The sequence below is a fragment of the Phallusia mammillata genome, chromosome 6 (assembly GCF_965637545.1).
Source record: "Phallusia mammillata chromosome 6, kaPhaMamm4.hap1.1, whole genome shotgun sequence".
NCBI classification, from domain to species: domain Eukaryota; kingdom Metazoa; phylum Chordata; class Ascidiacea; order Phlebobranchia; family Ascidiidae; genus Phallusia; species Phallusia mammillata.
The window spans coordinates 6,980,682-6,996,998 of NC_137257.1; the positions used below are offsets into that span (position 1 = coordinate 6,980,682).

At 37.9% G+C, this 16,317-nt stretch overlaps 1 protein-coding gene across 1 annotated transcript; it reads left to right on the plus strand.

Moving 5' to 3' along the window:
- Positions 1-8,104: 8,104 nt before the first annotated feature.
- On the plus strand, positions 8,105-8,788 carry LOC145234150 (zinc finger BED domain-containing protein 5-like). The gene has a single exon (XM_080098917.1). The coding sequence runs from the start codon at positions 8,105-8,107 to the stop codon at positions 8,786-8,788; it is 684 nt and encodes a 227-aa protein (XP_079955043.1).
- The last annotated feature ends 7,529 nt before the right edge of the window (positions 8,789-16,317 follow it).

Sequence of the window (16,317 nt, forward strand, 5' to 3'; positions counted from 1 at the left end):
GATTTTTCCACTTTTCACGAATTTGCTCCCTTGAGTAAAAAGGGAATATAAAGAGGAAACTAAACATTATGCATAGAACAAATCACTTTGTCTACATCAGGGGTTCCCAACCGGTGGTACGCGTAACGCGAAGGGTTTTCAGGTGGTACGCGAGTAGCTTCTGTTTTGTTCACAAAAACCTCAATTTGCAACTTTATATTTTGTTTGTCTGGTTTTGTTTACAAAAAAAAACAGTCCCCAGGCCTATTGTCATTGTTACGTAACTATTCCTGTTGTTTCGTATCATTACGATCTTCAAAATACAGGTCATGTCAATTCTCAACAAAAAGCATAGTTGCTACTTGCTATGAAAAGCCGAACAACGCTGCGGCACAGTGGGCGTTAATTATGTCAAATGATTGCTCTTGATAGATATATCTACTGTTTTGGTGCTTAAGATAGCGTTGAATGAAATATGATTCAAACAAATTAGTTGTTCTGCAAGAAGTGGTACCATAGAGCACTGTAGAGCACATTAGTGCTCTATGGTGGTACGCGTGGCAGTGCAGAGCGTCCAGGTGGTACGGGATCGTAAAAAGGTTGGGAACCCCTGGTCTACATGCTTTACTTGCTACCTTACATGTTTCTTAACTATCATGCAGTTCAATTTAATGAATTTAGGAGATTAACAAGAAAAATCTAATCTTAAACATAACTGCAATAACTTATTTAGTGCATTCTAAATCAATCACCAAACATAAAACCTAACAGACAAGCTCAATAAATGACACTTCATTAAGCTAAACGCTCAGTCTAACTTTTAAGTTTTTCTGTCTCCTGGGACTTTGTATTCAATTGTTTTATTTTTGTTATACTAACCATGTGTAAAACATATTAAACTGCTCCATTTGTTTGGCTAAATTTTGAAAAATAACTTTGTTTCTCTGTGTTCTTCCATCAATTTTTTGAAGAACCCTGCTTTCCTGCACTAAATCTATCAGGCAATTGATGTCACTTGAGCTCCAGGTCGTTTTTTTTTTTGGCTTCCAGTTTCCATTATTAATTTCACTGTTAGCTACAACCTGTATCTGCTCCCCCCAAAAAGACACATTTAGATTCACCACCCAATCACTAACCCGGTATCTATGCGCGTAACCTACCGTCGACGGGCGGGTTATCGTTGCCGCCTGCTAGCCCGCTAAAAATCGGTCAACCGTAGCGACGCAAACCGTGCGTCAAAATATGCGAGTTAACTCGCTTAATTCGTCCATGCAAAGAGGCTTATTGTCTTCTAAATCCAGTTCACATCGTTCTAGTAGAACAAGCTCAAGATCTTTACACCACTCACACCATTCCAAGGCTCCTAGTTTGAAATCATTCCGCTCTTCTTCAATATCAAGCAGAAGCGATACATACTCAATAAGGGAGGTGCGGCGTGCTCAGCTAGAAAACAAGCTGACAGAGTCAGAGGCACAATTAACTCTCCAAGCATCGGCTGATGCTGTTAATGATGCACTGATGAAAGCTGAGGAGATAAAACGTAAGGCCAGAGAAGACGAGGAGGCCTTAAAGATGATGCGTGAAGATGAAAAGGAAGAAAATGCCCAGCGTAAAAGGGCAGAAGAAGAGGCAAATGCCCAGCGTAAAAGGGCAGAGGAAGAGGCCATAGCCATAAGAAGAAGGGAACAAGCTGATGCGGAGAAAAGGGCGATTCGAAGAAAATTGGAACAGGCAGCAGCTCGAAGAAAATGGGAAGAGGAAAGGGCTGAGGCAATCTTGGCCAAGGCAAAAAGGGACCATCGACAAAAATCTTACAATGCACAGTTGAAAGTGCAGCGCAAGAAGCATGACGTTGACCTGGTTGTACTCGAGGCTGAACCAGTGGGATCCTGTGATTCTAGTCATGAATACAGGTTGGATATGCCCCCACTAAATCAGATAGATGCTACCAGGATGGAAAGGTCTGCTCATCTACAGCAGACTGCCAATGACCTAGCTACGATGGACAGTCCCATGCCTGGTGAAATGCAGACCAGTTCTGGTTTTACCCCTCTAGCCACAGCAAAGCTGTCACAGCCTGAATATTCTGTCGCTCATCCAGCAGCACGGCCAAATGTTTCTGCCAGCCCATACCTACCTGTATGTCCACAGACTGACATAAAGCATGAGGCTCACAGTCCTTCTATGGGGCCGGTCTCCAACTACAAACCTTGTCACTCAGACGAGAGTTTCACCAAGGATGACATTCATTATGGAAAGGCCATAATGGATTTGGTGGAGAGTACTAAAATCATGCTGCATGGATTCACACTGCCCAAAAGGGAGCTCCCAAAGTTCTATGGGAATCCAATGCATTACCACAACTTTGTGAAGAGATTTGATGAGACGATCACAAAGCATTTTCCTGATCCTGCTGTACAACTTCAGTACCTTGTAGACATGTGTAAAGATAAAGCCTATGATGTTGTTCATGGGTGTTGTGCCAAGAGCCCACCTGAATTGGGTCTTGCCACTGCCCGAGAGTTGCTAAGAGATAACTTTGGGCGCATGGTCTTGGTAGTAAACGCACATGTAAAAGAGTTAACCAAGGGTCCACCAATTAGGACTGGGGACAATGAGGGTCTTCGTTCTCTTGCTACAAGCATGTCAAATGCTTTGATGGTTTTTCAATCTTTGGGCTGTGAGTCCCAACTGGACTACTCCCAATTCCTAGTTAACATCTTTCAACGACTACCCAAGTCCATTCTGTATGGATTTGTTACTGAGGCGAGTTCCCTATACCAAAAGAATGGTAATGTGACATTCAGCAATCTGGCATCGTACTTTAACCAGAAGGTGATGGATTCCAACAACATGTTTGCAGATGCATTGAATACAGTTAAGGAGTGGGAACCCAGGAAGAACAAGCCTCAGAAGAAGAAAGAACATGCTGTGTTTTCTGCACAAACAACACAGAGGTCTTCATTACATGAATATGTTGAAAAACCTAAACCTCCAGATGAAACAAAAAAGAAGAAGCCACAATCATGTGTGGTTTGTAACAAACCTCATCCATTATGGGTATGTGATGAGTTCCAACAAAAGAAACAGTTTGACCGTTGGACAACAGTCAAGGATTACAACTTATGCTTTAATTGCTTTTCACCGGACCACATGGCAAATGAGTGTGTCTGCTCCACAAAGTGCAAGTCTTGTGGAAAACCACATCATACTCTTCTACATGATGAACAGGGAAGGGTAGGAAAAACATGTACATCAACTGAGGAAGAAAATAATGCTGACAGTCCCGAGGAAAACTCACAGACATATGCAGTAACTGTTACTACACCCCCTGTAGAAAGGGACAGGGTTAGACTAAAAGTGGTGCCAGTGCATGTGTGGGGAAAGGACCCCAATCATGTAGTGAAAACTTATGCATTTCTGGATGAGGGATCTGACACAACATTCTGCACGACAAATCTAAAACAGAGACTCAAGCTGGAAGGAAAACAAGTTTCCAGAAGACTCAATGGCATAAGTGGCAGTAAGGATCTGCAAGGATATGAGGTTGGACTGTCCCTGCAGGGGATCCAAGAAACAGATTCAATCCATATCGAGCATGTACTGACGGTAGATGCTCTACCAACACTGAAGAACAGTATACCTACAATGGAAGATGTAAAGCATTATTCTCATCTGAGAGGATTGGACTTTCCAAAGTTACCTGATGCAGAAGTAGATATTCTCATTGGGGCCCAGTGGCGGCTCGTGCCTAAAATTTGTGGGGGTGCTGCCCATTGTGACGCAATTTTATTGTGACGCAATAATGTACACGAGTGTAAACAGCAGACGGCATCATTTGTGTATTTTGTTTACTTGCACAGCGACGGGCTAAACACAATAACTTGCACAGCGACGGGCTAAACACAATAACCCATTGTGACGCAATTTTATTGTGACGCAATAATGTACACGAGTGTAAACAGCAGACGGCATCATTTGTGTATTTTGTTTACTTGCACAGCGACGGGCTAAACACAATAACGTTCAGTCATAATGTGAAAAACAAAAACATACGTGGCACAGCTTCGAAACGAAGCGGTTGTAAATACGGTAAAACACAACAGGAATTTCAGTTCGACAACAAAAATTTTCATGTTTCATTTGAGTAAATTTAGTCACAGTCAGCGTTTTCAACATATTCTATGACACTTCACAGATTATTGTCACACAAAAAAAACTAGCCATACAGCTTTTTATTGGTATCATAACTAACAAATTTAACAACCACATTACATTGGTTTCAGAACTTGTTCATTTAAACATCTTTCTTGAATTTTTGCGTACAGACTATTAATTGTATTTTAGTTTCTTAACTGCAATAATTGCTGCTTGCTGACAAATAGCTTGTAATTCCTCCTTCAAGTTCAAACCGCCTTCAAGCTTTAAAATTTACAACACTCCCACTTAAATTTAAACCATACTATTAAATCTTGTGCTTCCTTTTTCCAACCAAAATGAATCATGAGGTTATAGTTAGGGCATGATAATTGATAGCTTCTTCCTTAATCCCAAATGATAACTAAGAAAATGTTTTTCTATTTAGTACTAGCACTGCAAGTCTTTTGGATATATTGGTGTTCCTCAGCAAAACTGGCATCTTTGTCAGCGTTAAAAAGAACTGTTTTGCCTTTGAAGGAATCATGGAAACAGCAAAAAAGGATTTTTCATCCTAGTAGTTTAACTTGTCAAAACATCATCTCTAGATTAATTATTTTCAAAGTAATCATGAACATCAGATCTACAGAAACATTTTGAGTAGCTAGCTGTTCTTTGTCAACAATAGGATGTGCTTGGTGTCACTACTATCTTGTCTGTAGAATAATCATTCTTAAGCAACACTTCCTGTGAAGCAATTTAGCAGCTACTGTTTAGACAAACAGTACATGTCCATTATATCAATACACATGATTGCACTTGATTGCAAATAGTATTTGTATTTGCCAAATACTGTCCATATGGTGTGTTAAGAAATCCACACTTTAAATTGTCTTCACTCTTTTTTGTCTTCATTTCAAAATTCCTGTTGCTTGCAGTTGTTAGTTCTGCATTTGATATTGCCTGAATTTCAGTAAGGCATTTAACTTCACAGTCACAAATTTAATTATTGTTTGGTAGCATTAGGAACTAAAACTAAGTATTTCTTGTTGTTGCTTATTCCTGCATGACATTGGAGTAGCAGATGTTTTGTCCCATACTTTCATAACTCTTTTAAATTCAGTTATTTATTATAAAGGTTAATTGTGACTTTTGAAGGTGTTAGATGACCTTTTTTTTCTTTTTCAAGGTGTTAGATTAGATACACTTATTTAATTCAATGATAACTGTAAAACCTGAAACCCACTTACAGTCATCTTAAAAAGTCACGACTAACAGTCAAACAACAAATTTAATGATAGCAAAGTAATTCTTTAACTGCACTTACTGTCGAACTTAAAAACACAGTACACGGGTTTGGCTTTGGAGCTCACTGATGCGAAGCAGACAACACAACTAGCGCTACGTCACGCGAGGGGCTGCGCGAGCCACAGCCCCCTCTCGCCTATTTCGCCCGGCATGTAGCTTTTCCAAGTGCGCATGCGCACAACTGAAAACGTCATGAAACGTCACGAAACTGGAGCTGCAGCTCCGCCATAGATAACATATTATTATTTTTTCAAAATTTTTTTTTTAAATAATACAAAATTTTTATTAATTTTATTTTAATAAAATGCCGATTAATGCCATAAAAGTTATTCTTAGTATACACTGATCAAACATAAAAACTATATGTAAAGATTGTTTTGTATAACAACTTGGAATAGGAATGTCAAGTAAAAATACTGGGGGTGCTGCAGCTCCGCAGCCCCCTCGCACGAGCCGCCCCTGTTGGGGCCGGTACACAAGAAGTCCATTCCACTAGGGAAGTGCGATCCGGAAAGCCAAGACAGCCAACAGCTGTTCACACTGGACTTTGGTTGGCACTGATGCATTAGATGCATCAGAGGATAGTTGCAATGCTAACTTTGCAATTGACAACAATGAGTTACCTGACATGTCTCAGAAGATGTACGATCATGACTTTGTTGATGACAAGCACTCCAATGATGTCAGTCTCTCCATGGAGAACGAAAGAGTGCTCACCATGATGAATTCAACTGTACAAAGGAAAGGCAAACATCAGTTTGCACTGCCATGGAAGAAAAAGAATGTAAAGTTGCCTTACAACCGTGGAACAGCCGAAAAACGTCTGCTTGGTCTCAAGAGACGATTCAAGGCAAATCAGTCACTGTTTCAGAAGTACAGCGAAAGAATCAAAAACTCGCTGAAGAATGGATATGCCAGGAAAGCACCTGATGCAAAGCATCCACACCTGAAGAAGACTTTTCCAGATCACTGCTGTGCTGGTGGAATCAAAGCTGCATTACCACCTGCAAAAATCATCAAGACAGATGGCTGCAAGAAATCCTGGAGTGATCGGTTTTGGAAACGTTGGTTAAAGGACTATTTACCACCTTTGCAAAAACGACGAAAGTTGTTGCAACCTGAGAAGAATTTTAAAGTTGGAGATGTTGTGGTGGTAATGGATGCCAATACAAAACGAGGAGTATGGCCCAAAGGACTGGTCGAGGAGGTCTTTCCAGATCATGATGGGATGGTGCGGAGAGTTCGAGTCAGATCCCATGACTCGACTTTGATGAGGGACATTCGAAAGCTGTGTTTGCTTGAATGTGGCTAAATTTCTGCTTTCTGTGCATGCTCTTTCATATTTGTAACCTTTTCATTCTTCGTTACACCAACATATATGCCTCCTCACATGTCATTCTTGCTAAGTCTGTACTACCTATATGTCTTTCATCTTGCCTTATAACCTTATCATGCATGTCAGTGTTGTGTAGTGTGTTTCTTCATAAAATGAAACATTCCGAATACCTCTTCAACTTGACATTGTAATATCTGTACTGATAACAACCAAGTATTGTGAAAGTGTCTTGTTTTCTAAGCCTTTCTGTGTTTTTTACCTTGCCAAAACCTGTCATTGCTGTTTACCTCTTAGAACAATATTTAGTGCAAATTTTGTAATTGTGAAGCATTTGAAACTGTGCATTTGATACTATTCCTGTCAGTATGTTTCATATTCACTCAGTCATAGTTGTGTCTTTACTCTGTTTAAGCCCAGGATGAAAATGTTTGTTTGGGTTGATTTGGTTTGGGTTAGTTACCAAATTTGTAACCACATCTCTCCCTGTGACCAACCATCCTGTACCTTGTTCTTTGTCCGTTTTAGTTTTGAAAAATGTTTTCCATGCTGTCTGACATTTTTGGGGCCGGAATGTTACGGACAAATTCACATTATATAAAAATATGATTTCTATACTTCCTTTCCCAAGTGCAACCCAGGGCTGCCACTCCTTGGGATTTTTCCCAAGATCTTGGGATTTCAGTTGGAAGCTTGGGATCTTGGGAAAAACCTTTGACATCTTGGGATTTTTTATATTACGGAAAAAAAATATTACATTGCTAGCAACACTAATTATCTCAAGTTGGTAACTAAATCGTTGCGCTAGACGACGTTTTGCGCGAAACCCTGTGTTGCAACTGCTTAAGCTAAGTCTGTACTATAGGCTTTTTGACGTCATAATTGTTATAACAGCTCCTTTGTCTGTGTCACACCACGTTTATAGGATGGTGGTCAATTGGTGAATATAGGTTGACTGAAAAGGCGTATTTTTTGATTGATTCACAATGGAAACACCACCAATCAAAAAAAGTAAGTGGTATAAGCAAACTTTTAACAGTGCTTGGTTAAGTGATCCAGAATTTAAAGATTGGCTGACTCAAGACGAAGAAAAGAAAGATGCAAGTTATTGCAAATGTTGTCACTTTACGCTGAAAAACGCTAACCGGTCTTCTCTAATGAAACACAAAAAATCCGTTAAACATAGGGATAACTATAAAATTGCAACTACATCAGCAGGCATAACTCAATTCTTACAAAAGAAAAAAATCTGCGGAATCTGAGCAAGTAGCAAAAAGTGAATCACTAATTAGTGGATTTTTCGCTGAACATAACATTCCTTTTTCTAGTGCTGACCATTTTGGAGCAATGTGTAAAAAAGCCTTCCCAGATAGTCAGATTGTCAAAAAAATAACATTGAAGAAAACTAAAATCTCATATGTGATTCAAGATGGTATTGCATTCCATGAAAACCAGTCATTGACAGATGTATGCAGGCGACAGAAATTTTCAATTATTATAGATGAGAGCACGGATATTTCTGTCAGTCAGATCTTAGCCGTAGTTGTCCGTTACTTTGATACTAGTATTGAAGATGTTGCTGATGCGCTGTTGGACACTATTTCAGTCGAAAATGGAACTGCTATTGGCCTGTTTACTGCCGTAAAAGATTTATTGAAAAAGAAAAGCATTCCTCTTAGTAACGTCATTGGGTTTGGAAGCGACAATTGTTCCACTATGATGGGTGTGAAAAGTGGTTTTCAAAAACTGCTTCGAGATGAAATTCCGTCTGTTTTCGTGATTGGGTGCGTCTGCCATTCGTTTGCACTCTGCTCAAGTCATGCAGTCAGTGTATTGCCAAGTTATTTAGAGGAATTTCTCGCCAATGTTAGTTCCTATTTTTCTCAAAGTGGTAAAAGACAGAGAGATTTTGTATTGATTCAAGAAGTAACTGGCACTTCTATTCATAAAATTCCAAAACTTGCACAAACCAGATGGTTGTCGAGAGAAAAAATTATATCGGCAATTTTAGAACAGTATGACGCCTTATAGTTCTCTACTTCGAAACTGAGAAGAGACAAAATGCTGCCCATGCAGCGAACAAAATTTATGAAACTTTGGTTAATTGTGGAACTAAGCATATGCTACTATTTCTCCAATATCTCCTTCAGAAGGTTGATAAAATGAACATAGAATTTCAGTCTGAGTTTTTCAGACTGCACAAATTGTTTGTTTCTGTATCTTTGGAATACAAGAACATTCTTAGTTTCTTCATCAAAGATAGTGTTTTAACATCAGTAAAATTGGGTGAAATAAACCCCCGGGACAAGAGCAACTATAAAAATCTTGATGCCATTTATCTAGGCGGGAGAGCAATGTCACATTTTGAGAAAGCGCCCTGCAGAGAAGATTTTATCGAAAAAAGGTTCAGAAATGATTGTTTAAATGTTCTCGTGGAACTTGCCTCTGAAATCAAGAAAAGATTTCCGTTAAACACGGACTGCCTTGTCGCAAAATTAAACGTTTTGGACCCAGTGTTGGCCAGAGACGTTGATCGATCTCCTTTAACTATTGCTCCACTAGCTACCCAATTTCCTAAGTTAATATCTGAATGTGAGTTAAAGGAACTGGATGACCAATGGAGAAGTTTTAGATTATGTGCCAACAGTCTCGCAGAAAAAAATTGAAAATGTTCCAGGGTATTGGTACTCTTTGAGAAACATCAAGGAAAAACAACCAATGCGCTCAAAGTGGAAACTGTAAAAAACCGGCTACTTGCCAAACAATGGTCACAAAAAATTCTCAAAACTGCACGACCTGGGAACCATCAAAACTTTTAATAAAAGAACTGGAAAATGGCATTGTCCATAGAAGAAGTGAAATAAGAAGAGCGGAAGAACAACGAAAAACCGGGACAGTTATCCGGAACTGTAGACGTTGATGACGAATAAATTAACCATTTTGAAAAATATACTGCCAACTACAAAAAATCGTATATTCGGTGTTCTAGACAGGTTGGCAAGATATATGTCAGGGGTGGGCAAACTTTTCAGTGCAAGGGCCGCATTCAAAAGTTTATAATCTTATCGGGCCGCATAGTATTTCACCAACGGCCGCCAATTGCTTGCTTGTTTTTTTTTAAATAACTGGTGTAAAGAATTAGGTTTATATTATATAAAATTTCTTACTTGACGCATAAGTTTAGCTAAACTGAGCTAACTGTTTATGACGTCATGATCTGTATTGTGACGATTGCGGTGCCTGTTCTTTCGCATTGTTTGCACACAATAAGCGGATAAAAAGCCTGGTACATATGGTTACTAGGCTGGTAATCTTTTTTATATAGTCTCACGAAATCTGTTTTTAGCAGTTTCAAAATCAAAATATTTGGCAAAATAATTTTAGTTACGTCACCGCCGCCAGCACGTGTATTTCAACATACATGGTCACAGCCGCACAAACTCGTCTCCGCGGCCGCAGGTTGTGCACCCTCGATTTAGCCCAAAATATTAATATGGTATCCGCTATGTGCAAATACGTCTGTTGTCACTGAAATTACTGGACAAACGTTGGTTGAAACGCCACAATTGCATTGTTTCAAAATAAACAAGCATTTGTTGCAACATTGGCTATAGCACGTTTGTTTGTCAATAAATTCTTGCGCCAACATTAAACAAAGCGAGCCGCTTTTAGTATCCATTTTTAGGTGGTTTGCGGGTCAGTGTTAACGATTTTAAAGCCGTGTTTAATGTCCGTTTGCAAAGTATTGCAACGACCTAAACTTGATCCAATGTGAACAAAGTTTTGGCGTCAACAGTGCAAAGTGGGCTGTATTTGAAAACGTTAATCGCTTTTACTTTTATTTACCTTTATCGAACCAAGAAATTGTGTCAAGTGACGATTTGCAAAATAACATGGCAGAAACAACAGGCTAAAGCACGCAAAAAGTATCTGTGTTTAGTTCCAATGTAAGTATGGTATGGGTACATATACTACACATGGTATAGGTATCGGCAAGTCGCACCCCCGGTATTTTTTAAAACTCTGCGGCTGTGCTCATAATACTATTCAGCGTTACTAACATTCTCTTTAAAATTTACTAACATTTGGCGGGCCGCATGAACTCCTTTGCCGGGCCGCATGCGGCCCGCGGGCCGTAGTTTGCCCACCCCTGATATATGTGTATATTTGCAGCAATATTCGTTTATATTCTTGACGTAACATTTTAGCGCCTAAAATGCACTCGCGTCACCATGTATTCTGGGCATCTTTACGTGGTACAAGTTAGACGAGGCTAACTTAAGCTGTGTCATGTTTATTAAAGATTCTGTTGCCAGAGGCAGCCACAAATTACGTTTTTTGTAGTTATGTTACTTATACACTACCACTAAAAATTTTGTAATTTTTCGGACTTAATAAAAAACAAAAAAATGAATAAAATTGTTTTGAGATTAAAGCAAATCAATGTTCTAATAGCAAAGATTATAATAAAGTTGCAAAGAACGTGTTAAGAAACGAAAATGTGTACAATTTCACCACTTTTTATGACCTTGGAATTTTTTGGTAGTGGATCTTGGGATATTGCAAAATTCTCAGTGGCAGCCCTGGTGCAACCATGCGTTACGTCTATTCCCAAGTGCACTGTCTTTGTTAGTCTTGGGCCAATCCTAACTTCTAAATGTGTCATGTGACTAAAATTTGTTCTGCATTTGATATTGCCTGAATTTCAGTAAGGCATTTAACTTCACAGTCACAAATTTATTTTTTCTTTGATAGCATTAAGAACTAAAACTGAGTATTTCTTGTTGTTGCTTATTCCTGCATGGCATTGGAGTAGCAGATGTTTTATACCATATTTTCTTAAAAGTTTTTAATTCAGTTATTTATTATAAATGTTAATCGTGACTTTTCAAGGTGTTAGATGACCTTTTTTCTTTTTCAAGGTGTTAGATACACTTATTTAATTCAATGATAACTGCAACAACTGAAAGCCACTTACAATCATCTTAAAAAGTTACCACTAACCTTCAAACAAATAAATTATAAGATGGCAAAATAATTATCTAACTGTTCTCACTGCCGAACTTAAGAATATAGTACACGGGTTTGGCTTTGGAGTTCACTGACGCGAAGCAGACAACACAACTAGCGCTACGTCACAGGAGGGGCTGCGGCAGCCACAGCCCCCTGTCGCCTATTTCGCCCGGCATGTAGCTTTTCCAAGTGCGCATGCGCACAACTGCAAAACGTCACGAAACTGGAGCTGCAGCTCCACCATAGAAAACATATTAATGCAATAATTTTTTTTTAAAAAGGAAAAAAAATGCCGATCAAGGTGGATTTTTTTCTTATTATATATTGCTAAAGAATAAAAAAGAATATAATGGAAGTTATCTGTAATATTGTGGTAGGAATATTAAGTACAAATATCTAGGGGGTGCTGCAGCTCCGCAGCCCCCTCGCACGAGCCGCCTCTGATGGCAGATAACATTTATGTGTAAAAAAAACTTTTCTGCTAATGTAAGAGCATATTTTGGTGTTTGAGATATGTGTGTGAAACAAAACAGAAGTATATAAGGGTATTCATTGTGTTTTTTGCAAACCCACATTAACTACAGTACCCCACAATACCCATACAACAAAACGATATCAAAAAAACTGTACATTGATATTAAAAAAAAACTGGAAGATTGTGATCATGGCAGCCAAGCAAAAGTTTAAAAGTGCATTGCAAAATTTAAACAGCTCGTGGTTATTTAGCTATAGTTAGTTTTTTGGTATAGGTAGGTTTGAAAAAAAAACTGTCAAATTACTTCGAGATAATAGTTTAAAGATTATCTAAACAAGCCTGAACAGCAATGTGACTAAAGTTCTTCTTAACTTTGAGATTAGACTGTATAACGAGGCAAATGTCAACCAAATAAAAACCGTTTCTGGCCAAAAAAATTTACACTTTACCCACAATTCAACGCTTCCGATAAAACCGTCCTCAATCGGGCTGTGTTATAACCACTGATCTCTATAAACCCTGGATTGCGCTACTCCGTTGAACGGTTGGGTGGTTTTTGAAGCAAATTGAAGCGTAATGGCGGCTGAAAAGGAAGCCCCAAAAATGCATTGCGGGCAATGGGGAGAGTGGAAAAATGTCGATAAATTTTGTTTTAGGCATTTTTTTAGCGATTTTTTCAGATATGATTTGTAGATTAATAGGACGCATGTCTTCCAGTGTGTAATAACCAATAAATATGCGTAGATTGATTGTGAGGTGTATGTATGTGTACTGGAAATTAAAACTTTTTTAAGTTAGTGTTGAACTAAATCTTTAATGAGTGGTAATCAATGTTTTTGTGCAATATAAGTAATTTCCGTGCTTTTTTAAGTATTTAAGACTTGATTCCAACAAGATGGCTATTTTTTCACACAAGGTGATGTGATACTTTGTGTGACATTACCTTGCTTATCCAAATTGCTGTTTTTGACTGTCATCAAACTCCTGGAAATTCTGAGGAACAAGTGGTTTGAACGTTTTAATAAAAACCACAAAATAATAATACAATATTTTAACTATTTTGCTCAAAATATTTTTAACAGTATTTGACTTTTTTTCTTGATTGAGTGCATTTGATTTGGGTGTTTATTATCTATTATAAAATTGGTGTTATTATAAAATTTTACAATTCTCATGAAGTTGTTTCTAAACATTTCAGACACAATAGGGTGTATGTTTCTCCAATAAGCAACATTAAATGTCTTAGGTAAAGTCCACTGGAAATGTTTTAGTCTCTTCCCACACCCTCAAGCTTCACGACACTGATATGATCAGTAGTTTAAAAGGAGGCATGTATTCCAATAAGTAATAACCAACAGATTTGCGTGGATTCTGTAAAATTACTATTGTGTAGTAAGGTACAGGTGCAGTACTAAAATAATTTTGACTTTAGCGTTAGACTAAATTATTTGTGAGTCGTAATAAATGCTTTTTGTGCCGTATATGAATAGTTTCCTACTGTTTCTCCATATTTTACTCAAATACCCAACAAGAATCACTCTTTTCTTCTGACAAGAGAGTGTAATTGTAAAGCTGTAAAATTTAGTTGTACTAAATAGATTTTTAATTAACACCATTAGTATATATTGCAGCATTTTATTTTGCATGATATTGCATAATAAAAGTTATAAAAAAGTACAGAATTTAGAAGATGAGTGACACAAGAGGTACCCAGTGTTGTGCATATGGATGCCTAAAAAGACGTGCAGCAAAATCGTCCCAAAAGAGAAGTGATGGTAGTGGAGATGAAGAAACAGAACAGAAAAAAAAGTTTCCAAGAACATTTCATAAGTACTATCTATGGACTAGTTGCGTTTCTTGCGGTTTATATATATCATGTAGTCTCTAAACTTTTTCTAACTTGTGGGTTAGGATTTTATAATGCAAGTTGTATATGCATGGCAGTCACCAGTCACAAGTGTTCCATAATGATCTGTATCATTTAAATAAATCCCTGTTTTTAGGTTTCCAACAAATGAACAACAAAAAGAAAATTGGCTGAAAAATATTTCCCGACAAAACTGGAAACCAACAAAAACATCTGTAATTTGTTCAGACCATTTCTCTGAGGAACAAATTAACAGAAATGGAAAATTTGTGAGGCTTAAAAGAGGTGCAATTCCAACAAGATTTAAAGTATTTCCTCAATATTTAAAAAGTGTAAGTTTAAGTTTTATGAAGTTTGTTTGTGCAGTTAGTAGTTGTAAGAAACAACAATAGCATCAGATCCAAATACAGCATTCAAAAGTGTAAAAATGTGGTTTTGTATTTTAGCAAACTAAAGTTCGAAATGCACCAACAAAGATAAGCGGAGAAGACAGAAGGCAAGACAGGGATATTAATACAGAATTCCAATCCAATGTTATTACAGAGCATTGTTACAGCTTAACTGCTTCACCTAAAAAAGTGAAAAGTGTTAAAAACAAAAAAAATGACATTTTGTCAAAAAGATTAAAATTGGCAAAGCAAAAAGAATGCAAAAAAAAGTTTCATCTTTGAAGGCAATTATAGCATTTTTAAAGAAAAGGAACATGATTTCTTCCCAGTGTGAAGAGATACTTAAAAGTAGTTACAGTGGAGTTTCATTAGATTTATTGAAACGAGTAAAGTTGGCTGGTCAACGTTCTGGAAAAGGTTTAGCATATTCTCCAGCATTAAAATCTTTTGCACTGACATTGCAGTTTTATTCAGCCAAGGCCTATGAATTTGTTCGTAAAACATTTAAACTTGCTTTACCACATCAATCACAGATAAGAAGGTGGTATAGTAAGGTTCCAGCTGAACCGGGTTTTACAGAAGCTTCCTTTTTAGCCATAAAGGAGATGGTCAATAGAGCAGAAGATAAAGGAGATGTGGTTGTATGCTCATTAATGTTAGATGAAATGGCAATAAAAAAGCATGTTGCTTGGAATGGAAAAAGATTTTGTGGATTTGTAGACTTGGGAAATAATATTACAGATGATGATTCTTTGCCATATGCCAAGGATGCCTTGGTTTTAATGGCAGTTTGTGTAAATGGGTCATGGAAGGTACCATGTGCATATTTTTTCATTGATGGCTTGAGTGGAGCAGAGCGAGCAAATATTGTGAAGTTGTGCATTCAGAGAGTAGCAGACACTGGTGCCAGAATAATGTCTTTAACTTGTGATGGCCCTTCATGTCATCTGACAATGCTTACTGAGTTGGGTGTATGTTTAGACCCTACAGCAATCAGACCATATTTTCCACACCCATCTTTGGAAGGAGAAAATATTTTTGTTATGCTTGATGTTTGTCACATGCTAAAGCTGGTCAGAAACACCCTTGGTGATTGGGGAATTTTATATGATGCCAGTGGTAAAAAGATTAGTTGGAGTTACATTGTAGAACTAGAGAAATTGCAGAAAAAAGAAGGTTTAAGACTTGGCAACAAGCTTAAGTTAGCACATGTGCAGTGGAAACAACAAAAAATGAAAGTAAATCTTGCGGCTCAAGCTCTAAGTTCCAGTGTGGCTGATGCTATTGAGTATTGCCGAACGGAACTTGGTCTTAAACAGTTTACAGGGTCTGAGGCCACAGTCACATTTTTAAGGTTGTTTGACCGACTCTTCGATATTTTAAATTCTCGCAACCCAATTGCAAAAGGATACAAATCTGCTTTACGAATCACCAACCAACATTTATGGAAACCATTTCTCTCCAAATGTTTTCAATACATAAGTAAACTTCAAACCCCATGTAAAATTCCATTGCATACGTCAAGAAGGAAAACTGGTTTTCTTGGTTTTATGCTCTGCATTAAAAGTACTGAAGGTCTCTTTTTGGAATGGGTGGAAAAAATAAATGCCCCACTAAAATACCTACTGATGTACAAACTAAGTCAAGACCATTTGGAACTGTTTTTAGTGCTATTCGATCAGCTGGTGGCTGTAACAATAATCCTACATCACAGCAGTTTACAACAGCATATAAACGTCTCCTGTTGCGAAGCAGCATTAAAGCAAGCACTGGAAACTGCACTGAACAAGACTGCACAGGTATCTTACACTTGATG

Coding starts and splice junctions, on each gene's coding strand:
- LOC145234150 (XM_080098917.1), top strand. CDS start 8,105: ATGTGTAAAAAAGCCTTCCCAGATAGTCAGATTGTCAAAAAAATAACA.